General features: G+C 41.4%; 1 protein-coding gene across 1 annotated transcript in view; it reads left to right on the top strand.

The window, feature by feature from the left end:
• Nucleotides 1-23,665, top strand: part of LOC126263130 (uncharacterized) — a 252,741-nt gene that overhangs the window by 155,352 nt on the left and 73,724 nt on the right. The window contains exons 10-11 of the mRNA XM_049960152.1: nucleotides 1,366-2,179; nucleotides 15,293-15,434. Of these exons, the coding sequence (XP_049816109.1) occupies nucleotides 1,366-2,179; nucleotides 15,293-15,434 (956 nt within the window). The remainder of the gene's footprint in view (nucleotides 1-1,365; nucleotides 2,180-15,292; nucleotides 15,435-23,665) is intronic.

Here is a 23,665-nt window from a genome sequence, read left to right as displayed (position 1 = left end):
CTAAAAGAAAAATATAGTCAAAGACTAACAAAAATACTGAAAACAGAATTGACAGCAAGAAACAAGACAAAAGCTATAAATACTTATGCTATACCAATATTGACCTACTCATTTGGAGTAGTGAAATGGAGTAACACAGACCTAGAAGCACTCAATACACTTACACGATCACAATGCCGCAAATATAGAATACATCACATACATTCAGCAACAGAAGGATTCACATTAAGCAGAAAGGGAGGAGGAAGGGGATTTATCGACATAAAAAAACCTACATTATGGACAGGTAGATAATTTAAGAAAATTCTTTATAGAATGAGCAGAAACTAGCAAAATACACAAAGCAATCACTCATATAAATACATCGGCTACACCACTGCAATTTCATAACCACTTCTACAACCCTTTAGATCGCATAACATCAACAGATATGAAGAAAGTAAATTGGAAAAAGAAAACACTACAGGGCAAGCACCCGTATCGTCTAACACAGCCACACATTGATCAAGACGCATCCAACACATGGCTAAGAAAAGGCAATATATACAGTGAGACGGAAGGATTCATGATTGCAATACAGGATCAAACAGTAAACACCAGATATTACAGCAAGCATATTATTAAAGATCCCAATACCACAACAGATAAATGCAGACTTTGCAAACAACAAATAGAAACAGTAGATCACATCACAAACGAATGTACAATACTAGCAAATACAGAATACCCCAGAAGACATGACAATGTAGCAAAAATAATACATCATCAACTTGCCATACAGCATAAACTAATAAAACAACACGTTCCCACATACAAGTATGCACCACAAAATGTACTGGAGAATGATGAATACAAATTATACTGGAACAGAACCATTATAACAGATAAAACAACACCACATAACAAACCTGACATCATACTCACCTATAAAAAGAAGAAATTAACACAACTAATCGAAATATCCATACCCAATACAACAAATATACAGAAGAAAACAGGAGACAAAAATTGAAAAATACATCCAACTGACTGAGGAAGTCAAGGACATGTGGCATCAGAATAAAGTTGACATAATACCAATTATACTATCAACTACAGGAGTCATACCACACAATATCCACCAGTACATAAACGCAATACAGCTACATCCAGATGTATGTATACAACTACAGAAATCTGTAATTACTGATACATGTTCAGTTACCCGAAAGTTCCTAAATGCAATGTAACATACCGTACAGTTAAAAGGAAGTCACACTTGATCAAGGTCCGTGTCACTTTCCGTTTTTAACCAGACATAACGTCTGAGAAAGGAAAATATAATAATATTGGAGAGGCAACACTTCTAATGTGAATCTTTTTCAGGTGTCCCATTCGAGGAGTTTGAAAGAGACCTTCTAGACGCAGATGAACTGGCAGCAACACCTGCTGATGATGAGGAAGTCTTTACACTCAGTTTTGTCAACCTCAGGAGAGGTTCTGAAAGAAATAGAGGTGGATGTGAGACTCTTGAAAATGACATGTGTGATAGAGATGAACAGGTTGATCAGGCAGCAATAGCAACCAGTTCCAGCCTTGGCCAGGTAGCTGCACGCGGTTTGGGCCTCGACCAGGCAGCTGCATGCGGTTCGACTGCACACGGTTCGGGCCTTGGCCAGGCAGCTGCACACAGTTCGGGCCTTGGCCAGGCAGCTGCACACAGTTCGGGCCTTGGCCAGGCAGCTGCACACGGTTCGGGCCTTGACCAGGCAGCTGCACACGGTTCGGGCCTTGACCAGGCAGCTGCACACGGTTCGGGCCTTGACCAGGCAGCTGCACACGGTTCGGGCCTTGACCAGGCAGCTGCACACGGCTCGGGCCTCGACCAGGCAGCTGCACACGGCTCGGGCCTCGACCAGGCAGCTGCACACGGCTCGGGCCTCGACCAGGCAGCTGCACACGGCTCGGGCCTCGACCAGGCAGCTGCACACGGCTCGGGCCTCGACCAGGCAGCTGCACACGGCTCGGGCCTCGACCAGGCAGCTGCACACGGTTCGGGCCTCGACCAGGCAACACAAACTGAACAGTCCTACACAAGAAATTCTCAGGCTGTGTGCCACTACTGTTGTACAGGTGCACTGCCTATAATGCAGAGAGTAAATGTTTCTTGTCAGCCAAGTCCAGCTACTAACAGAAGCCTGTAAGTTGATACACAGCATTATTTAGCTACTTCGTTAGATTTTATGTTACAAGTGACTGGCTACATTGTAAGATAAGGAAATTATAAAACAACTACCAACCATTACATAGATCTGCTATGAAAATAATTTTATTGTCCATTTCCATAATCAGGCTCAGACTGAGGGGGAGAAATTGGGAAGTGCAATAATTCAATTTCCCTAAAACTTCGCTCAGTGGAAGAGGGGTCAAAGTAAGTGACCATGTGTCTCAGCTTTTTCGTAGATACTTGAAGATTTCTGAAAATACAAGAATTTTTGTTTTTGTGAAGCTTTGCTCCTCCAGAATCTGCCTACCAAACAAAAATAACTGTGCCATTTTAAATATAGTTTAATATTATAAATCATGGGTGTGAGGTAATGGTTGTTGCATTTTTATAGTAATTATGGGTAGCATTCGACCATTTTCAGTCCTATACGTATCTCGGCAACATGCTTCAACAGACAATGCTCTCTTTCTCTGGTTGTAAAACCTAGCTCACAAAGTTAAAACACCAAAAACCGTGCCAAAACTAATAATTTTGGCATTCATAAGATAAAATAAAAAAACATTGGACTGTGGTACTACTCCTACATTTAAATTGATACGACAGCAGCTGTCCTGTCTCACATCACACACTACAGTAGGTCATGTCTTACTGTTCTGCTGTGGGCTCCAAGAGTCTTGTATGATGCAGTTACTATTACTGGTAAATTTTTTAGTATTTTAACTTCAGGAGCTAAATTTTGCAACCTGATACTCTTGAAACAAGTGTTGTTGAGCTGTGTGCAGGACATAAATACAGATGAATGCTACCAATTATTACTGTTAAATATGATAGTTTTGAGTGTCCTCCTTGTAATCTCAATTTTACACCTCATGTATCACTTCAAAATACTGTCACAGGTAGACTGTATTTTCATACGAGAGGGTTTTATGCAGAACAAATGTATCATTTAGTTAAGACAGATGATAGTTCTGAATGGTGATTATGTGGAAAAGTAATACAAGGGCATAAATGAGAGATTTTCCTAATACATTTCCTATAACTATACCAGTATTTTATTTAAATCATAACAGATTACTTTCAGGATAGACATTGCATCTGTACCAGAATTTACTCCAGTGAATCTACCTTCTGAATAGTATCCAGCTTTATTTTTATTTCTAATCTTTCACAATCATAATGTTCTTCATGACACAGCATCATGTCTTTGAAAGACACACATGAAGCAGTCTACAATATCTTATGGATTGTGATCATGTGAAAATTCTCACAAGGCGAGATGCCACTTAACAAATCCAGCCCCTTTCTCACCAGCACTACATTGGCCACTGGTCATTGACATCACCACACAAATTAAGCACTTCTCAGACAATGCTTACAGAAACCTGTTTTACTTGTAAACTCACTTTACAAGTGCAAATAATTACTCACTTAATAAACTGAAAATAAGTCAACTACATAAACATCAGATCATTGAAGTTATTTTGTCTACTTAAATCAGTGGACAGGAAATGCTGGGGAGATACAGTCTGCATGTAAACTGAAAAATGAGCAGTGCTTGTGTTGGAGAAAGTCGCCTTTCCTGGAAGAATACTACTTCTTCATAAAGGATGACTAAGACAAGTTTCCCCCATGGCAGTGTGGAACAGTGTGCCGAAATTTACATAGAACCAGTCCATATGCTTTTCCTGCATTCATATTACTAGCAAATCATATCAGTATTCAATGTAAGAATAACAAACATTGTGGAAACTAAACTCTCTCCCATTGGCAGCACCTGTGCACATTGTCGCCAGTCATTCATGAGGCGAGGTGTGAAAGAGTTGGTGTAACTTTGTGAAATACCCTGTATTTGCTTTTTGTGATATAACATGATAGAGATAATGGGGAATTCCCAGCTCATTCTTCATTTTGCAGACCTGTGATGAAAGGAAATGCATAACCCCCAAACAGTGACCTACCTTCCCTCATGCTTCTAACCTCCACCTCCATGCCTTTTCGCACTGTTACACCCCAGAACAAAGTTAATCCCTTAATATGATTCTATTTGTTCCTTACCAACTTCATTTAATAATAAACAGTAATTTTATGTCATTAAAACACTATTTTAGTAATCTGTCATTTTTTCATCAACTGCAATATGGAAACTTAGTCCTATTGGAAAGGTGAACAGGATCTTTTTTGTAGGAAATCTAACGTAGTTTAATTTTGTACTGGTAACATTTTTGCTAGATGCTGAGGTTTTCAATATAGTCAAAGAAAAAACAGAAAAAGTTAACTTCGCTCAACACCACTCTCTCTCTCTCTCTCTCTCTCTCTCTCTCTCTCTCTCTCTCTCTCTCTCTCTCATATATATATATATATATCTCCAAACGAAGCACTGTCAGGTCGATAGACGCACAAACAAACACACAAAATTCAAGCTTTCGCAACAAACTGTTGCCTCATCAGGCAAGAGGGAAGGAGAGGGAAAGACGAAAGGATGTGGGTTTTAAGGGAGAGGGTAAGGAGTCATTCCAATCCCGGGAGCGGAAAGACTTACCTTAGGGGGGGGAAAAAAAGGACGGTTATACACTCGCGCGCGCACACACACACATATCCATCCACACACATACAGACACAAGCAGACATCTCACAAGCAGACATATTTAAAGACAAAGAGTTTGGGCAGAGATGTCGGTCGAGGCGGAAGTGAAGAGGCAAAGATGATGTTGAATGACAGGTGAGGTATGAGTGGCGGCAACTTGAAATTAGCGGAGATTGAGGCCTGGTGAGTAATGGGAAGAGAGGATATATTGAAGAGCAAGTTCCCATCTCCGGAGTTCGGATAGGTTGGTGTTGGTGGGAAGTATCCAGATAACCCGGACGGTGTAACACTGTGCCAAGATGTGCTGGCCATGCACCAAGGCATGTTTAGCCACAGGGTGATCCTCATTACCAACAAACACTGTCTGCCTGTGTCCATTCATGCGAATGGACAGTTTGTTGCTGGTCATTCCCACATAGAATGCATCACAGTGTAGGCAGGTCAGTTGGTAAATCACGTGGGTGCTTTCACATGTGGCTCTGCCTTTGATCGTGTACACCTTCCGGGTTACAGGACTGGAGTAGGTGGTTGTGGGAGGGTGCATGGGACAGGTTTTACACCGGTGGCGGTTACAAGGATAGGAGCCAGAAGGTAGGGAAGGTGGTTTGGGGATTTCATAGGGATGAACTAACAGGTTACGAAAGTTAGGTGGACGGCGGAAAGACACTCTTGGTGGAGTGGGGAGGATTTCATGAAGGATGGATCTCATTTCAGGGCAGGATTTGAGGAAGTCGTATCCTTGCTGGAGAGCCACATTCAGAGTCTGGTCCAGTCCCGGAAAGTATCCTGTCACAAGTGGGGCACTTTTGTGGTTCTTCTGTGGGAGGTTATGGGTTCGAGGGGATGAGGAGGTGGCTCTGGTTATTTGCTTCTGTACCAGGTCGGGAGGGTAGTTGCGAGATGCGAAAGCTGTTTTCAGGTTTTTGGTGTAATGGTTCAGGGATTCCGGACTGGAGCAGATTCGTTTGCCACGAAGACCTAGGCTGTAGGGAAGGGACCGTTTGATGTGGAATGGGTGGCAGCTGTCATATTGGAGGTACTGTTGCTTGTTGGTGGGTTTGATGTGGACGGACGTGTGAAGTTGGCCATTGGACAGGTGGAGGTCAACATCAAGGAAAGTGGCATGGGATTTGGAGTAGGACCAGGTGAACCTGATGGAAACAAAGGAGTTGAGGTTGGAGAGGAAATTTTGGAGTTCTTCTTCACTGTGAGTCCAGATCATGAAGATGTCATCAATAAATCTGTACCAAACTTTGGGTTGGCAGGCCTGGGTAACCAAGAAGGCTTCCTGTAAGCGACCCATGAATAGGTTGGCGTACGAAGGGGCCATCCTGGTACCCATGGCTGTTCCCTTTAATTGTTGGTATGTCTGGTCTTCAAGTGAAGAAGTTGTGGGTCAGGATGAAGCTGGCTAAGGTAATGAGGAAAGAGGTTTTAGGTAGGGTGGCAGGTGATCGGCATGAAAGGAAGTGCTCCATCGCAGCGAGGCCCTGGACGTGCGGGATATTTGTGTATAAGGAAGTGGCATCAATGGATACAAGGATGGTTTCCGGGGGTAACGGATTGGGTGAGGATTCAAGGCGTTCGAGAAAGTGGTTGGTGTCTTTGATGAAGGATGGGAGACTGCATGTAATGGGTTGAAGGTGTTGATCTATGTAGGCAGAGATACGTTCTGTGGGGGCTTGGTAACCAGCTACAATTGGGCGGCCGGGATGATTGGGTTTGTGGATTTTAAGAAGAAGGTAGAAGGTAGGGGTGCGGGGTGTCGGTGGGGTCAGGAGGTTGATGGAGTCAGGTGAAAGGTTTTGTAGGGGGCCTAAGGTTCTGAGGATTCCTTGAAGCTCCGCCTGGACATCAGGAATGGGATTACCTTGGCAAACTTTGTATGTGGTGTTGTCTGAAAGCTGACGCAGTCCCTCAGCCACTTACTCCCGACGATCAAGAACCACGGTCGTGGAACCCTTGTCCGCCGGAAGAATGACGATGGACCGGACAGCCTTCAGATCACGGATAGCCTGGGCTTCAGCAGTGGTGATGTTGGGAGTAGGATTAAGGTTTTTTAAGAAGGATTGAGAGGCAAGGCTGTCATTCAACATCATCTTTGCATCTGCACTTCCGCCCCGACTGACATCTCTGCCCAAACTCTTTGCCTCTGTATATGTCTGCTTGTGTCTGTATATGTGTGGATGGATATGTGTGTGAGTGCGCGAGTGTATACCCGTCCTTTTTTCCCCCTAAGGTAAGTCTTTCCGCTCCCGGGATTGGAATGACTCCTTACCCTCTCCCTTAAAACCCACATCCTTTCGTCTTTCCCTCTCCTTCCCTCTTTCCTGATGAGGCAACAGTTTGTTGCGAAAGCTTGAATTTTGTGTGTATGTTTGTGTTTGTTTGTGTGTCTATCGACGTGCCAGCGCTTTCGTTTGGTAAGTCACATCATCTTTGTTTTTAGATATATTTTTCCCACGTGGAATGTTTCCCTCTATTAATATATGAAAGTTTGCGATTACACAATTTTTTTCTCCTGTTAGACAAGTTTTGGTATGTTGCTTGGGCTCAGTAGACCCTTACAAAAAAATTGGGTTCCTCTTCATCAGGAAAGAGGGAAGGAGAGGGAAAGACGAAAGGATGTGGGTTTTAAGGGAGAGGGTAAGGAGTTATTCCAATCCCGGGAGCGGGAATGACTCCTTACCCTCTCCCTTAAAACCAACATCCTTTCGTCTTTCCCTCTCCTTCCCTCTTTCCTGATGAGGCAATGGTTTGTTGCGAAAGCTTGAATTTTGTGTGTATGTTTGTGTTTGTTTGTGTGTCTATCGACGTGCCAGCGCTTTCGTTTGGTAAGTCACATCATCTTTGTTTTATATATATATATATATATATATATATATATATATATATATATATATATATATATATATATATATATATATATATATATATATATAACAGAGGGAAAAATATGTCTGCTTGTGCCTGTATGTGTGGATGGATATGTGTGTGTGTGCGAGTGTATACCTGTCCTTTTTTCCCCCTAAGGTAAGTCTTTCCGCTCCCGGGATTGGAATGACTCCTTACCCTCTCCCTTAAAACCCACATCCTTTCGTCTTTCCCTCTCCTTCCCTCTTTCCTGATGAGGCAACAGTTTGTTGCGAAAGCTTGAATTTTGTGTGTATATTTGTGTTTGTTTGTGTGTCTATCGACCTGCCAGCGCTTTTGTTTGGTAAGCCTCATCATCTTTCTTTTTATATATATATATATATATATATATATATATATATATATATATATATATATATATATATATATATATATATATATATATATATTAAAAACAGAGATTCCATGACTTACCAAACGGGAAAGCGCTGGTAGATAGGCACAATAAAAAACACACACACAAAATTTCGAGCTTTCGCAACCCCCGGTTGCTTCGTCAGGAAAGAGGGAAGGAGAGGGAAAGATGAAAGGATGTGGGTTTTAAGGGAGAGGGTAAGGAGTCATTCCAATCCCGGGAGCGGAAAGACTTACCTTAGGGGGAAAAAAGGACAGGTATACACTCGCGCACACACACACACACACACACCTATCCATCCACACATATATAGAAACCTTGTGTGGGAAACATTCCACGTGGGAAAAATATATCTAAAAACAAAGATAATGAGACTTACCAAACAAAAGCGCTGGCAGGTCGATAGACACACATACATACACACAAAATTCTAGCTTTCGCAACCAACGGTTGCTTCATCAGGAAAGGCCAAATGTCTGCTTGTGTCTGTGTATGTGCGGATGGATATGTTTGTGTATGCGAGTGTATACCAGTCCTTTTTTTCCCCCTAAGGTAAGTCTTTCCGCTCCCGGGTTTGGAATGACTCCTTACCCTCTCCCTTAAAACCCACATCCTTTCGTCTTTCCCTCTCCTTCCCTCTTTCCTGATGAAGCAACCGTTGGTTGCAAAAGCTAGAATTTTGTGTGTATGTTTGTGTGTCTATCGACCTGCCAGCACTTTTGTTTGGTAAGTCTCATTGTTTTTTGTATATATATATATATATATGCGATTACACAATTTTTTTTCTCCTGTTAGACAAGTTTTGGTATGTTGCTTGGGCTCAGTAGACCCTTACAAAAAAATTGGGTTCCTCTTTCTCTGTTTTTTGAATGACTCTGTACACCTATTTTCTATCGAAAATTCTTCGTCTTTTTAAATATTCCTTATATACTTCAAGACATAGTAAACAGAATCACTTAACCAGTCACAAGTAGTGCAACACTGCAATAGCAACTAAAAATTTTAAAGTACTTTTTTGCCACAGTTACCCAACCATACATAGATTCTCTCCAACTGTCTGCTGCCCCAGACAGATGTCAAACATTGGTACTGCTTCGGCCTGGTCAGTCAGTTCTTGCAACTCGTGTGTAAGTAAAATGTATGTGTGTTTAGATAATGATTGTAATTCTTTCCTCAAAGTTCCTGATTTTGCTAACTGATAAAATGAAAATTCTCCGCATTGGGAAGGGTGAACATTTGAGCATTTTCCAGCAACATGCATTCACAGGATTATTTGCAGCAAGGACAAGGGATTTTAGTAGACCTCACATAGTCCACATGACTGGATACGGAGTAACGATGAGTAGAAAATGATACTAGAAAAAAGTGTACAAAGAACTGGAGCTGCTGAAGGCTTCAACCATGCTCTTCATTGCAGAAGGTGGCTGATGGTTGTAGAAAATGAGTGTTAACAACAGTTAGCACCTCATCCAGTGTCAAAACACACATGGTTAGCATAAGACAAAGTCACAAATATCTGAAATGGTTTCTCAAGACACATTACAACTTTTTTTAATACTTTCAATCAGTAGTACCTCACGTAAGAATGTTGTTGTTGTTGTTGTTGTTGTTGTTGTTGTTGTTGTCTTCACTCCTCAGACTGGTTTGATGCAGCTCTCCATGCTCCCCTATCCTTTGTAAGCTTCTTCATCTCCCAGTACGTACTGCAACCTACATCCTTCTGAATATGCTTAGTATATTCATCTCTTGGTCTCCCTCTACGATTTGTACCCTCCATGCTGCTTTCCGATACTAAATTGGTGATCCCTTGATGCCTCAGAACGTGTCCTACCAACCGATCCCTTCTTCTAGTCAAGTTGTGCCACAAACTCCTCTTCTCCCCAATCCTATTCAATACCTCCTCATTAGTTATTTGATCTACCTATCTAATCTTCAACATTCTTCTGTAGCACCACATTTCGAAAGCTTCTATTCTCTTCTTGTCCAAACTGTTTACCGTCCTTGTTTCACTTCCATACATGGCTACACTCCATACAAATACTTTCAGAAATGACTTCCTGACACTTAAATCTATACTCGACGTTAACAAATTTCTCTTCTTCAGAAATGCTTTTCTTGCCATTGCCAGTCTACATTTTATATCCTCTCTACTTTGACCATCATCAGTTAGTTTGCTCCCCAAATAGCAAAACTCCTTTACTACTTTAAGTGTCTCATTTTCTAATCTAATTCCCTCAGCATCACCCGACTTAAATCGACTACATTCCATTATCCTCATTTTCCTTTTGTTGATGTTCATCTTATATCCTCCCTTCAGGACACTATCCATTCCGTTCAACTGATCTTCCAAGTCCTTTGCTGTGTCTGACAGAATTACAATGACATCGGCGAACCTCAAAGTTTTTATTTCTTCTCCACAGATTTTAATACCTACTCCGAATTTTTCTTTTGTTTCCTATACTGCTTGCTCGATATACAGATTGAGTAACATTGGGGAGAAGCTACAAACCTGTCTCACTCCCTTCCCAACCACTGCTTCCCTTTCATGCCCCTCGACTATTATAACTGCCATCTGGTTTCTGTACAAATTGTAAATAGCCATTCGCTCTCTGTATTTTACCCCTGCCACCTTCAGAATTTGAAAGAGGGTATTCCAGTCAGCATTGTCAAAAGCTTTCTCCAAGTCTACAAATGCTAGAAACATAGGTTTGCCTTTTCTGAATCTAGTTTCCAAGATAAGTCGTAGGGTCAGTATTGCCTCACGTGTTCCAACATTTCTACGGAATCCAAACTGATCTTCCCCGAGGTCGGCTTCTACCAGTTTTTCCATTCGTCTCTAAAGATTTCGCGTTAGTATTTTGCAGCTGTGACTTATTAAACTGGTAGTTCGGTAATTATCACATCTGTCAAAGCCTGCTTTCTTTGGGATTGAAATTATTATATTTTTCTTGAAGTCTGAGGGTATTTCGCCTGTCTCATACATCTTGCTCACCAGATGGTAGAGTTTTGTCAGGACTGGCTCTCCCAAGGCCGTCAGTAGTTCTAATGGAATGTTGTCAACTCCTGGGGCCTTGTTTCGACTCAGGTCTTTCAGTGCTCCATGAAACTCTTCACGCAGTATCGTATCTCCCATTTAATCTTCATCTACATTTTCTTCCATTTCTATAACATTGCCCTTAAGCACATCGCCCTTGTATAAACCCTCTATATACTCCTTCCACCTTTCTGCTTTCCCTTCTTTGCATAGAACTGGGTTTCCATCTGAGCTCTTGATATTCACATAAGAATATGGGACACTAAAACACTCTGTAGAATCTCTGACATATATCTTCTTTACACAGTACCGTTCTTTCCCAAAAACTTGTGTTAGTCAAGTAAAGTGCTTCTGGATTGTCTCTGGCTGATTAGATTCCTCCTCCCTCCTTAGACTTATGCTTTATCATTTTTGGATACTGATTTATTCTTGTGTTGCACAGTTGAGGAAAGTGTTTCTTTTGAATAATCTGTTTTATAATGGTATATTTTAATTTTCACCAAATCCTCTCTAAAGAAACAACATTTATGTAGTTGTGTTAATATGAATTTGAACCCACTAGACATTGTGAACAAAAGGGGTCTGTCTTGGGTTCATTCTTGCTTTTGGTTATACAGTAATTATTGTCCAGATGTGCTCTTACAAGGTGCAAATTGTGTTGTTCCATAATGGGTAAGAGCATAAGTATAACAAACTAGGCATATTAATGATAAGAAAGGCCAGTAATAGATGTATGTATTATGAATGAGATGTCAAAATGCTCTTTTTTATGGATAATATGTAGTTCTTTTAATGGGCTTCTTCATTCTGGGGGGAAAGAAACATACGGACAGTCTCTTTGCTTTTAACCTTCTGCTATTTTCAGATTTCATAAGTTACCCTTTCAGTAAGAACTCTTAGAAATAAATGGTGTTTCACATATGATGCAAATGCTGTGTCCAGTATTGTGCAGGAATCAGACAACGAGATGTGTTCAGATTGATACATAGTTTTCACCATTCCTCAGATTGTTACACTTGGTGTACCAGTATTATCCAAACTAACAATATTATGAAAAGGAAAGTTGCTACTCATTATACTGCAGAGACACTGAGTCGTGAATAGGCACAACAAAAAGCCTGTCACAATTTAGCTTTCGACCAATATGGTCTTACACAGACTGCAGTCTCTCTCTCTCTCTCTCTCTCTCTCTCTCTCTCTCTCTCTCTCTCTCTCTCTCTCGTGTGTGTGTGTGTGTGTGTGTGTGTGTGTGTGTGTGTGTGTGTGTGTGTGTGTGTGTGTACGCGCACGCGTGCGCATGTGCATGTGCGTGCGTGTGCCTGTCTGTCTGTTGTCTAATCTTGACGAAGGCCATTCTGGCTGCAAGCTAATAATCTCCAGTATATTATGAGTAGCAACATTCCTTTTTGTAATATTATTACATCCCATCCTGGATTTTCTATTGTTTGATTTCATCCAAACTAGGTGCATAGGGAGTGCCCTTGAAATGATATGTGAGAAAACTGTTGCCCACATTCAACACTTCAGGTTAGTGTCACCAGCAACTGCTCACAGAGCTGCAGACAAACTCAAACTGAATTCTTATAAAATGTTGGTGGTGCTACACAGATTGTTAAACCGATGGCACTATCCTCATAATATTGTTGCGCACACTGTTGATATATATTCCTGCTTGTCTTCCATGAATTAACTACAGATCTCTTTATTAGCTGTTAATTCACTGGAAGGGTTGGAGCACATTGCTTGAAAGTATCTTGGTCATGCAGCTGGATTGTGATTGATCATTGTAGAATGAATTTTCAATGGCATAATGTGCCATCATTATGAGGTTACTCCTGCTGACTGGCATCCTGGATCAGTAGGTTTGATGTATATACCAGTCACCACCAACTTCCACTGACCCTGTGTATGGACAATGTGATGTTCTGGCTATGGTGGGGTGGGGTGGAGTGGAGTGGGCGGGTGGGATGGTAACTCACACTCGGGAATCGAGTGGCGATTCTCAGTCTGCACTCTGCCTTCACCATGCTTGGTGTTCCGTTTCTGCTCTGTCTGGAGAATTGTCAGTGCAGAGCCCATGCTTGGCTAACTTAAAATACATTGTCCTTGTTGATGAGATGCTCATGTGGCTAGATTTCGATATGCTCCTTGTATACAGTCCTAGTAGTGGGATGTGTTTTGCAGAAATTTTGTGTCTTTGTATTTCATTTTGTGATTGCTTATTGAAAAGAAATGAGTCCTCATTCACCCAAACTATTCAATTTTGTGCTCATGTTCTCACATTTTCTTTTTAACGGACATTGCTTGTCACTTGCGGGTTGCCAGTATGTACATGCAAGTCTCTGAAGACCAGGCATTAGACTCAGCACCATTAAACCAACAGTCTTTTACAGATATGTTGATATTTATGAAGGAAAATTACTGAACAGCTGTATGTTTCAAGAAGGTGGTTTTTTTTTATTTATGTAGACAACAAGTTTTGGCATCTCATTAATGTCATCTTAAGGCCGCTATGCACTCCATATATACAGTCAGATACTTAGATACTTCCACAACTGGAGCCTTCAATATCTGGATGCCATGAATTCGTTTTTGCAGTGTTTTCTTCGAAGACTTGAAAAACAAGTCACCACGGTGGTGGAACAAAACAGTTAGCTGCCATTATTAGATGTTCTGGCACGGAAAAACTGGATGGAACTCTGGGACACAGCATCTATCAGAAGAAATCCCACACGGACTAGTACTTCCACGCCTCTAGATGTCATCAACTATCACAAAAGTAAGTAGTGCTAAACATGCTGGTCTACAGAGTTCATGCAATCTCAGATGAAGAAAGCCTAAAACCAGAAAAACTGGACCACCTCACAGACCTGTTCCAGAAAAGAAAGAAAAAAAAAAACTATAGCAGCTGTCAAAGTTGATGTGCCTTCAACCAAAAGACTACATCCCAGTTGGCACTTAATGAAGACCAACCAAAAAAGATATCCTACATTACGTATGCAGATAATGTATCTAGAAAAATTGATAGAATTTTATGAAGACAAAATATCAAATGTGTGTACCACCTACCAGTAGAGACCAAATCCCTTTTAGGGACAGTAAAAGGCAACCAGGGGCTCCAGAAGAAGTGTATTACATAGCATGTGAAGAAAGGTACCAGAACATACAAATGGCACACCAACCACCAGCAGCTCATAAAATCACCAGTTGCGGAATATTACCTTGAAACCAGCCACAAAGTGGAATATGAAGATACAAAAATTCTGCAAAACACATTCCACTATTGAGTCTGTGTATTCAAGAAGACTGTTGAAATCTGGCTACATGAGAACCTTGTCAACAAGGCCAATAGATTTCAACACAGTCAAGTGTGGGCTCTGGTACTGGAAATTGTCCAAACACAGCAGAAGGTGGAGTGCAGACTGACGATCACCTCTCGATTCCCGAGCACAAGCTACCCACCACCGTAGCCAGCACATCAGTGTCCATACACAGTCAGTGGATGGGGGGTGGGGGACAACCAATCTATATATCACACACACTTGACTAGGATGTCAGTCAGCAAGAGTAACCTGATGATATCAAGTCATGCCATAAAAAATTCATTCTAAAATGATAAATCAGTCCTGCTGCTTGCCTGAGAGACTTTTAAGAAGCATATTCGCCAGGAAAACCTATGAACACACACTTGATTATATTGTTTTCATGATTCTTGGATGTTACAGCTTGATGGAAAAAGAGTGGCATAATAATTCAAGTTGCAATTATTGCACAGCTTATTCCTGTTTCCGTGTTATGCAGAGACTCCTGCTATGAATGATAAAAAAATTATCAGATCTCCAACATTGATTGTTCTGCTAGTTCATACTTCAGCAGAAAAAAATAGCATTTTGGGTCAACCTTTCTGTAATACACAGGCTAAAATAACCAGTAGCAGTACTAATGTTGAGCAACAGATTTGCTTAGCCAATTTAGTAACAATTCTTAGTTTCTTATTGAGTTTATTGATAGCTCTGTGAGCTATTACTACTGGCACACCAGTCTGAAGTGGTAAATGACATGACAATTTCCCAAGGATACTGTCAAGGGTGAAATGTCCTTCAGTTCTAGTGCTCTTACTGAAAGAGCAGCTTATGAAATATTTGAAAACATTCCTGTCAGTTCATTTTATTATTTCAGTGAAATATCTAGTTGCTCAGAGGCAACGGAAACTCCTCCACACATTATACGGGCTAACCTACAAGAACTTCAAAAGGAGTATGAGGAACTAAGAGAATTCACCAAATTGGAGCGACAAATCTATGCAGAAAGAGCTGAGATGGTAAATATATCTCCACACTGTATTTCATTGTTGCAGTATTAACAGTTCAAGCTTTGTTGATGAACTACAAACATTAAAAATGCTAATGTTGACTCATTAATAGCAAATCTCTCCTCTCATAATTTCTTAATTACTTGCCTTACTTAATTATGGATATATATATATATATATTATACCTGGCAAAATTAAAGCCTTCGGTCATCTCTTAAATCTAATCCTTAAATATTTCCCCTACAGTTGACAGTGCTGTATGAATAATACAAGAGTTACAAATAATATTTAGTATTACAGTAATGTCAATAATATTGGCATTAGCTTAAATGCATTCTGTCATAATATCACTTATATTTGGTGGAAGTGTAATATATTATAAGAAAGGCATGGCAACAATTCCGAAATAATAAAATCAAGGGAATTAGTTAATTATTCTGGGAGAAGAGCAAGAAAAAATGGGATAAAATCAGCAGCTACTCCAGTGACAGGAAGAACGCAACATCAGTTTGGTCACCCACAGTTTATTACGTGCATGCATATCAGAAGTACTGCAATTATGAAGTATTGATAGGTATAAGAGGTGATCAAGAAGTTTCCATTTGAGGGCATTGCTGCAGTGTGTATGCAATGTAACTCAACTAGATACATGTAGGCTTATATAAAGCACCATTATGTAGGCAAGGGATAGTGAGGCATTTGTGCCTTCCAACATGCATGCGGAAAATGAGTTTCTTATTGAGTTTATTGATAGCTCTGTGAGCTATTACTACTGGCACACCAGTCTGAAGTGGTAAATGACATGACAATTTCCCAAGGATACTGTAAAGGGTGAAACGCCCTTCAGTTCTAGTGCTCTTACTGAAAGAACTATGGTGACTTTCTTATCAAGAGTATCCAAACAAGACCGACATGATGGGGTTCTTTTCCTGGTTGCCAACGATCAGGCACCAGTAGGCATTCATTGTAAAATGAAAAATATGTATGCAATTATGGCGAAATGTTGAGGAAAACTGCAATGGAGACTCTGGAGCATCCAGCCTGTAGTCCTGATCTCTTCCCATGTGATTATCAAGTCTTTGGTCCTTAAAGTTTTGGAAGGGTCAACAATCTTTGTCAGGTGAGGATGTGCAGCAGGCAGTTACAGACATCTCTATGCACCAGGACAGTGTTTTACCAAATTGTTATCTTTAACCTGGTGTGTTGGTACTGTGTTTACCACAGTGCTCATGGCAATTTTGCCTGATTGACACATTGCTTCTGGTCTGTATGGGCTTCAAACCAAAACTTTTTGATCATCCCTTATATTTGATAGGTGAGGAGATACGTGTAAGAGACTGATGACAAAGAATTCAATGAAGAAAGCACCACATATTATCCATTCACGTGCAGCCTGACTGAGAATAAGACTAACATCATGAAAAAACCAAATGTTAATACATACCTCGCTCAAGAAGTATTGGATAAATATTACAGTCCTAGAGACAAGGCAGAACTGGTAAGGTATTTTTTTTTTTAAAAGTGAAAACATTTTTGAAGTTGGTATAGGCTAGAGAAATTTCATGCTAACTATGACAGCCTGTTCTGTTAAAACTACGTGCTCATTGAGAAATGTAAAGTATGTTGTTAATTTGGTAAAGTGGTGGAACACAGTGAGAGTGTAGGTGGAATTGCTTCACAAAAATATTCAGTGATAAATTTTGATGATCACTTTTGGTATCTTAGTGTTGAGTTTGAGACCCAGTTTTGTACCTCTTGAAAACAATAATGGTCATCATTCATACTTGATAATACCAAAGTGACACTATTAGGATTAGCACTTATGTAACACTTTTAAATAATAGTTGTAAGAATGTAACACATTTAAAATATCAATGTTAGGGAGATTAGCAGTGGACTGAAGACCAAACTGCTGAGGAACTTTTTGAACACTTTTGCATGTAGACTCATCAAATCCAACAATGAATACTTTTCAGGTTCCTGTTGCACACTGAGTGTACTGCTTGAAAAATTAAATGGCTTTATTTTCAAAAATATGATATGGAAATCAAACATGTTGTTGAAATTGAACTGTCTCAAAATAGTCACTTTGGATCTGTCCATAGCTTGCTCCACATTGTCTGTAACTTTTAATTAATGCAGTTACCATGTTTCAACTTTCTGGAAACTTCATTGGTTTGTATCATGGGCATTATAAGTGTTACAGTAGTTTGTCAACAGCATATTAAGAATTTACTGAAAGGCTTTTTGGTACTGCAGGTAAAATATATGGTTCAACTTGTAATCATGTGATAATTTTTGATTGTTATTCTTATGTACAGGTCAAGTTAAGCTTTGCTTCTACTCAGTATAATAGGTACAATCAATGAGAGAGAAACGCAAGGTGCCTTTAAGAACTGTGATAATAATAGTTGTTGTTGTTGTTGTTGAACATTTTTAAGCATACTTACATCTGTGCGCCATTACCTCTGTCGTAAAAGTGATTATCTTTGTGGCTTTACAAATTTTGGTCTTACAAACATATTTTAAGAAAATCACCCCTCTGGCAGAAGTGCTGTCGTCTGGCTGTCATGCAAGTTTAACATGGCGGATCATACTTTGCATTTTCCTCAAATTGATTGTGGTGCAGCTATGATCTTGGTAAAGATATCATCTTGTCTTTCACAAGAATTGCAAAACCCACACAAAAACTGAAACCACTATTACTTACCTCCAAAATATGATTGTCATGAACACTTTTAACTCATCCTAATGTTAACTTCACCCCTGAGGCATGACAGCTCCTACTATACCTGTATCTTACTACATGAAGTTTGATCAAATGTGTAGATAACATGACTCTTCGAAAACCAATTTCTTCAACTACTTTTTATTTAGGGAGAATGAATTGAATTGTTCACTCAAAACAATGTTTTAACTGAATAAAGACAAATGTTATAGGAAACCAAAAAGAAATTATGCTCATCTATTTGGGATCTATTTGGGATTTATTGTTGCAGGCAATATACAGGGGATGGGCAAAATAATGTGAATACCTGAACTCGCTTGGGAATAGTTTATTAATAAGGAGATGGACCCCCATTTGCCTGTAATTCATCCCCCTGTGGGTCTGGGGGTTAGAATAGGCCCGAGATATTCCCGCTTGTCATAAGAGGAGACTAAAACGAGTCTCGTATTTTTCGTCCTTTATGTGATCGTCCCCTGTAGGGTTTGACCTCCAGTTTTCAAAATTTTCCTGAAGAGCGAGCCAATTGGGGAAGGGCGCCATACCTGGTGCATTGTGTCCATTGTGCATTGAGACCTTTAGCCCACTTTCTCGTCGTCGCATTGCAGTCCTGCCCATTCTCCATCTTTTGGGTGAGGACACCTTCCTGGGTGCGTTTTCCACCACCCACCATGCACTATGCAGTGTCATTTTCTGTGCCATGGACTTATTTGCATTTCATTTACAGCACGGTAGCCAGTCCGTTGTGATGGGGCCACCATGTACCCTGTTGGTTGTAGCCTCATGTCAACACAGGGATCACTGTGCTGATAACTGCACTGTTAACTCCCCACGTATGCCAAGGAGTAGATGCCCGTCACCCTGGGGCATCAGGAGTCCCAGCAATGGCCATCCTGCCAGGTGGCATTTGCTGTGGCTGGGTGGCACCTGTGGTGGGAGCCCCTGGTCGGAGTGGGTGGCATCACAGCAGATGACACACCATGAAGCATAGTACGTCATCTCTTGCTGGTGGTCTGCCACCAGCAGTCTCTAAGCGGGCAAAGTCGAACTTAAATGCTAAGAAATATGACCCCAAGTCATTCTCTACCGTGGCCACACCATGGGAGGAATGGCAGGCTAAGGATGGCAGTGAAGATTATTTGCCCCGGTACCTCATATGTACGAGAGTTGATGGGGAATCTTTCATGTCCATGAAGCATCAGTTTTTTGTCGAGCATTTGGAGAACAAGTTTGGGGAAGTGGAGGGCTTGTCCAAAATGCGCTCTGGGTCAGTTTTGATAAAAACTGCATCATCTGCCCAGTCACGGGCATTACTCGCTTGTGCCAAGTTGGGGGATTTCCTGTCACCATCACGCCTCATAAGAGCTTAAATATGGTCCAGGGTATTATATTCCACAGGGACCTTCTTTTGGAGTCTGACGGTGAGCTGCATGCCAATTTAGACCAGCAAGGTGTTCATTTCAGCTGGCACGTCCATCGGGGTCCGAGGGATAACCAGGTTGCCACCTGTGCCTTCATCATGGCCTTCGAGGGTAACACATTGCCGAGAAGTGCAAGGTGATGGTGTACTGCTGTGATGTCAAGCCATATATCACTGCCCCGATGGAAGTTCGCTCATATGTCTTTCCGCTGTACTTACAGCCCCACCTGTCGAGATTGTGGATGTCCATCCCAACCCAATACTCCATTGCCCCACCTCCCATCTGTGTCAACTGCAGAGAGCATCATTCATCTTGCTCACCAGACTGCAAGATTTTACAAAAAGAGAGGAAAATCATGGAATATAAGACCCTGGACCGACTGACATACACTGAGGCTAAAAGGAAATTTGAGTGCCTACATCTTGTGGCTATGACCTCATACGCCGCAGCTACGAGAATTGTTGTTGCCCCATCAGTTCCTTGAATTCATGTCACCCCTCAGAACTGGGAGACTACACTTGCCCCCTTGATGGTGGGGGCCACTTCCTTCCCTGTTGCTCCCGCACCACGTACTTCGGGAGCAACACCCCCCAAACCATTGGAAATTTCAGTCCCCACTTCTGAGCCAGAGAATCATCAGGCTTCTTTGGCTCCTCTCGCTAGGAAGGGGTCCCTTGGGTTACTCCCTCCCCAGGTTTCTGCTAGTGTGAAAGGTGGACCTGCCATTTGCTGAAGAGCCCATAAGCAGCTGGTCGTAGCGCTTCACGCGCATCCTCAGTCCCGGGGACTGATTCAGCAAAGTCCTCCCAACCAGGGAAACACATGCTACAGCGCAAGAAATCGAAAAAGAAGACCCCAAAGAACAAGGAACTTGCGGTGGCACCCACACCAACACTATCTACAAGCTCTGCGTCGAGGATGGGGTGGAGATTCTGGTGTCTGCTGAGGACATGGCTCTCACCGGATCCTCAAACACTGCTCAGGCAAGCAGGCAAAAAGTCGGTAGCAGCAGGTGACCCTGACGCGTAAACTGCCTCATTGAATGTTCCACGCCTTTCCAGTCTCATGATGATTTCATCCTCCAAAGGAATTGTGGCAGTTTTTTCCACCACCTGGCTGAGCTACGGCAGCTGTTAAGCTTTACACCTGCTTTCTGCATTGCCTTCCAGGGAACCTGGTTCCTGGCAATGCTGACCCCTTCCCACCATGGCTATAAGGGATATTACAGGAACCATAGTGACTGTAATCGAGTGTCAGGTGGAGTTTGCGTCTATGTTCTAAACTTAGCCTGTAGTGAAACTGTGCCCCTTCAAACCCCTCTTGAAGCTGTGGCTGTAAGAATATGGGCAACGCAGGAAATAACAGTCTGCAATGTATATCTTCCTCCAGATGGTGCAGTACTCCTGAATGTATTAGCTGCACTGATTGATCAACTCCCTAAACCTTTCCTGCTTTTGGGAGATTTTAATGCCCATAACCCCTTGTGGGGTGACTCCATGTTTACTGGCCGAGGCAGGGATATTGAAACTTTACTGTCCTAGTTTGACCTCTGCCTCTTAAATACTGGGGCCACCACGGGGCTCATGCAGAGAGCAGTCTGAGTTGTAGTTGGGAGGTGGGTAGTCTCCACGTCACCGTAGTTATGTTTAGCGATTTTGCTGTTTCCTCTTCAATGATTGTTCGTTCGTCAAACGAAAACAAAATGGATTTCTATGACCAGGAGCTACCAACCGAATTAAAAATACATTACAAAATTGTTAAGGCTTTCGTGGCCACTTGTTGACGAACTGCCTATTGGCTTCTGTCTAGAGCTCTTTGGCCGACGTTCATCTAATGATTTTTCTGATGTTTCGCCAGCATGAGTGGCTGGCATTGTCAAAGCTTCACTCTCCACCGGCAATGGAGGGTGAAGCTTTGACAATGCCTGCCACTCGTGCTGGTGAAACGTCAGAAAAATCATTAGATGAACGTCGGCCGAAGAACCCGAGACAGAAGACAATAGGCAGTTTGTAAAAATACATTGACACAATTATGAAAGCCTGAAATATGTTATTAGTTTGAGATTTTATTTTGTTTCCACCTTTCTGACAGTCAAGCATTAATTGCCTTGCAGAACAATGAAGTTATATTTGCTGGTGTGCTAAATAAATTTGGCTTTTATTAATCTTTTCAGCTGAGGCAGTCATTTTATTTGAAACGAAGTGTTTAATCCCACACTATTGGTTAATTTCAACTATTCCCTACATTTCAAGTGCATGTTTTCATCTTCTAGCACGTATGGCATTATGCCATAATAAAGAACCAAACATGAGATGATACAGTACTGGTACTCCAAGAAAATTTACATACGAATGTGCACTTTAATCCGAATTATGCGTTTTAGTATGGTTCACGAAATTCTGATGCTCTCGGACTATCCTCGTAATGTCTTGTTTCTTTCATGATGTAATTGAAGATCTTTTAATATTTTACTTTTACGAACATACGGGCTTCCTGCGTCAGTTTAGTTGTGCAACCGCTGTGACGCCTGTTATCTGGCGCTCTCTGGCAACTGCTGAAACGATCCTATTTCTTTTGAATGAGAAACAGCCCACTGTTGCGCAAAATATGTTTATACTACATCTTGACCATGGTTTCAACTATAATAATATAGCCTCCTTCAGAAGTCATAAGCTTTTAAAAATGAAAAACATCTTAGCCCAGCGGTTGCACCACAATCAGTAAAATAAAATAACTTCAACAGACATAAGCCTGTTTTGATCATAAGTAAAACTACAAACGGCACCGTATGAAGTTTTACTTATGACCAAATCTTGCTTAGATGCCATTCTTAAGTCCAGGAGAACTATCGGAAGGGCGAAAGTCCAGGATATATCATGGCACATCAGCCCTGCATTCACAGAATGGTGCCATCTCTTGACCAAGCCGATACTATTGGGGTGTTAGTAGCTTGAATTGTTCACATATGCACAAAATCTAGCCAGCTGTGTGAACAATTCATATTCAGACTGCCTGCCTCAATCGGTAGTTACGTGATGCGGGCAACCAAACCTAGCTAGCTAGCCAGCCAAGTTGACGTGAAGCCAGAGGCTTAGTTTTCCGCAGTGATGATGTCCGTAGGTGTTGCCTCATGTTAGTGAGTATTTAGGTCGATCATTGTAAGGAGATATCACTGGTTTTTCGGCAGAGGAAGCAGCATCAAGGTGTGCGTGAGTGTAACAAGGGGTTGTGTCAGGAAAGTTGTCCAATGATGCGTGCACGTGATGGGATACTTTGTAACACTGGTATTGAAGGCATGCCTGCATCCACTCTAGGCAATCCCTCTCCGTACCTGTACAAACAAAGCTTTGCAACTCGAGTTGAAAGGTGATACGGCCTCTCGAGTGACATGGGTTGTGGACACGATCGGAGGCATGTTGTTGGAAAGCTGATGGGGGGAAAAAAGGATGAAATGTTCCTTGGCAGTTATCACAATACAAATTGGCATCTTCTCCCAGAATGTTGATCTGTTGTTGTTGTTGCAATGCTGATCAGGCATCTTCGACGAATGTTCAGAGATATTGGTCATCCTGTTGGACATGTGCCAGTTCAGAAAAGTCAATAGGGCTCGCTACATTGCTGGTGCGTGAGAGACAGTCAGTCACTATGTGATTGATGCTGTAAATGTACTTTAAGTTCATACTAAATTGGATTATAAACTCTAGACTGTCAAATGAGAAGTATAGATGTAGATTTGGGGTTTCTAGCTATAAATGGAGCAAAAAAGGGGGGGGGGGGGGGGTTATCAACCATTCCTAACCATAAAGAACTTAAGTAAAATATCCATTAGGCCAGTGATGTGGAATAATGATGGTCTACATCATCAGAGCAGAAATGTAAATGTACTCATCTCTGAGAAACTGTGTAACGATCAGGAGGTGTAATCCTATTAAACATTGCAGTGCAGAACCTCATATTTTGCAGGGGGTACCAGTAGGGGTAATTCGACATATCAGTAATATACCAGTAATAATGGTACAACTGCAGTACAGAGCAATAACATTACCTGACAGTGCATAAAGAAAAGCATTCATGTTTAATATATAAAAAAAGAG

The sequence above is a fragment of the Schistocerca nitens genome, chromosome 6 (assembly GCF_023898315.1).
Source record: "Schistocerca nitens isolate TAMUIC-IGC-003100 chromosome 6, iqSchNite1.1, whole genome shotgun sequence".
NCBI lineage: Eukaryota > Metazoa > Arthropoda > Insecta > Orthoptera > Acrididae > Schistocerca > Schistocerca nitens.
The sequence above is the reverse complement of the archived record's forward strand: the minus strand, read 5'-3'. Positions and strand labels throughout refer to the sequence as shown.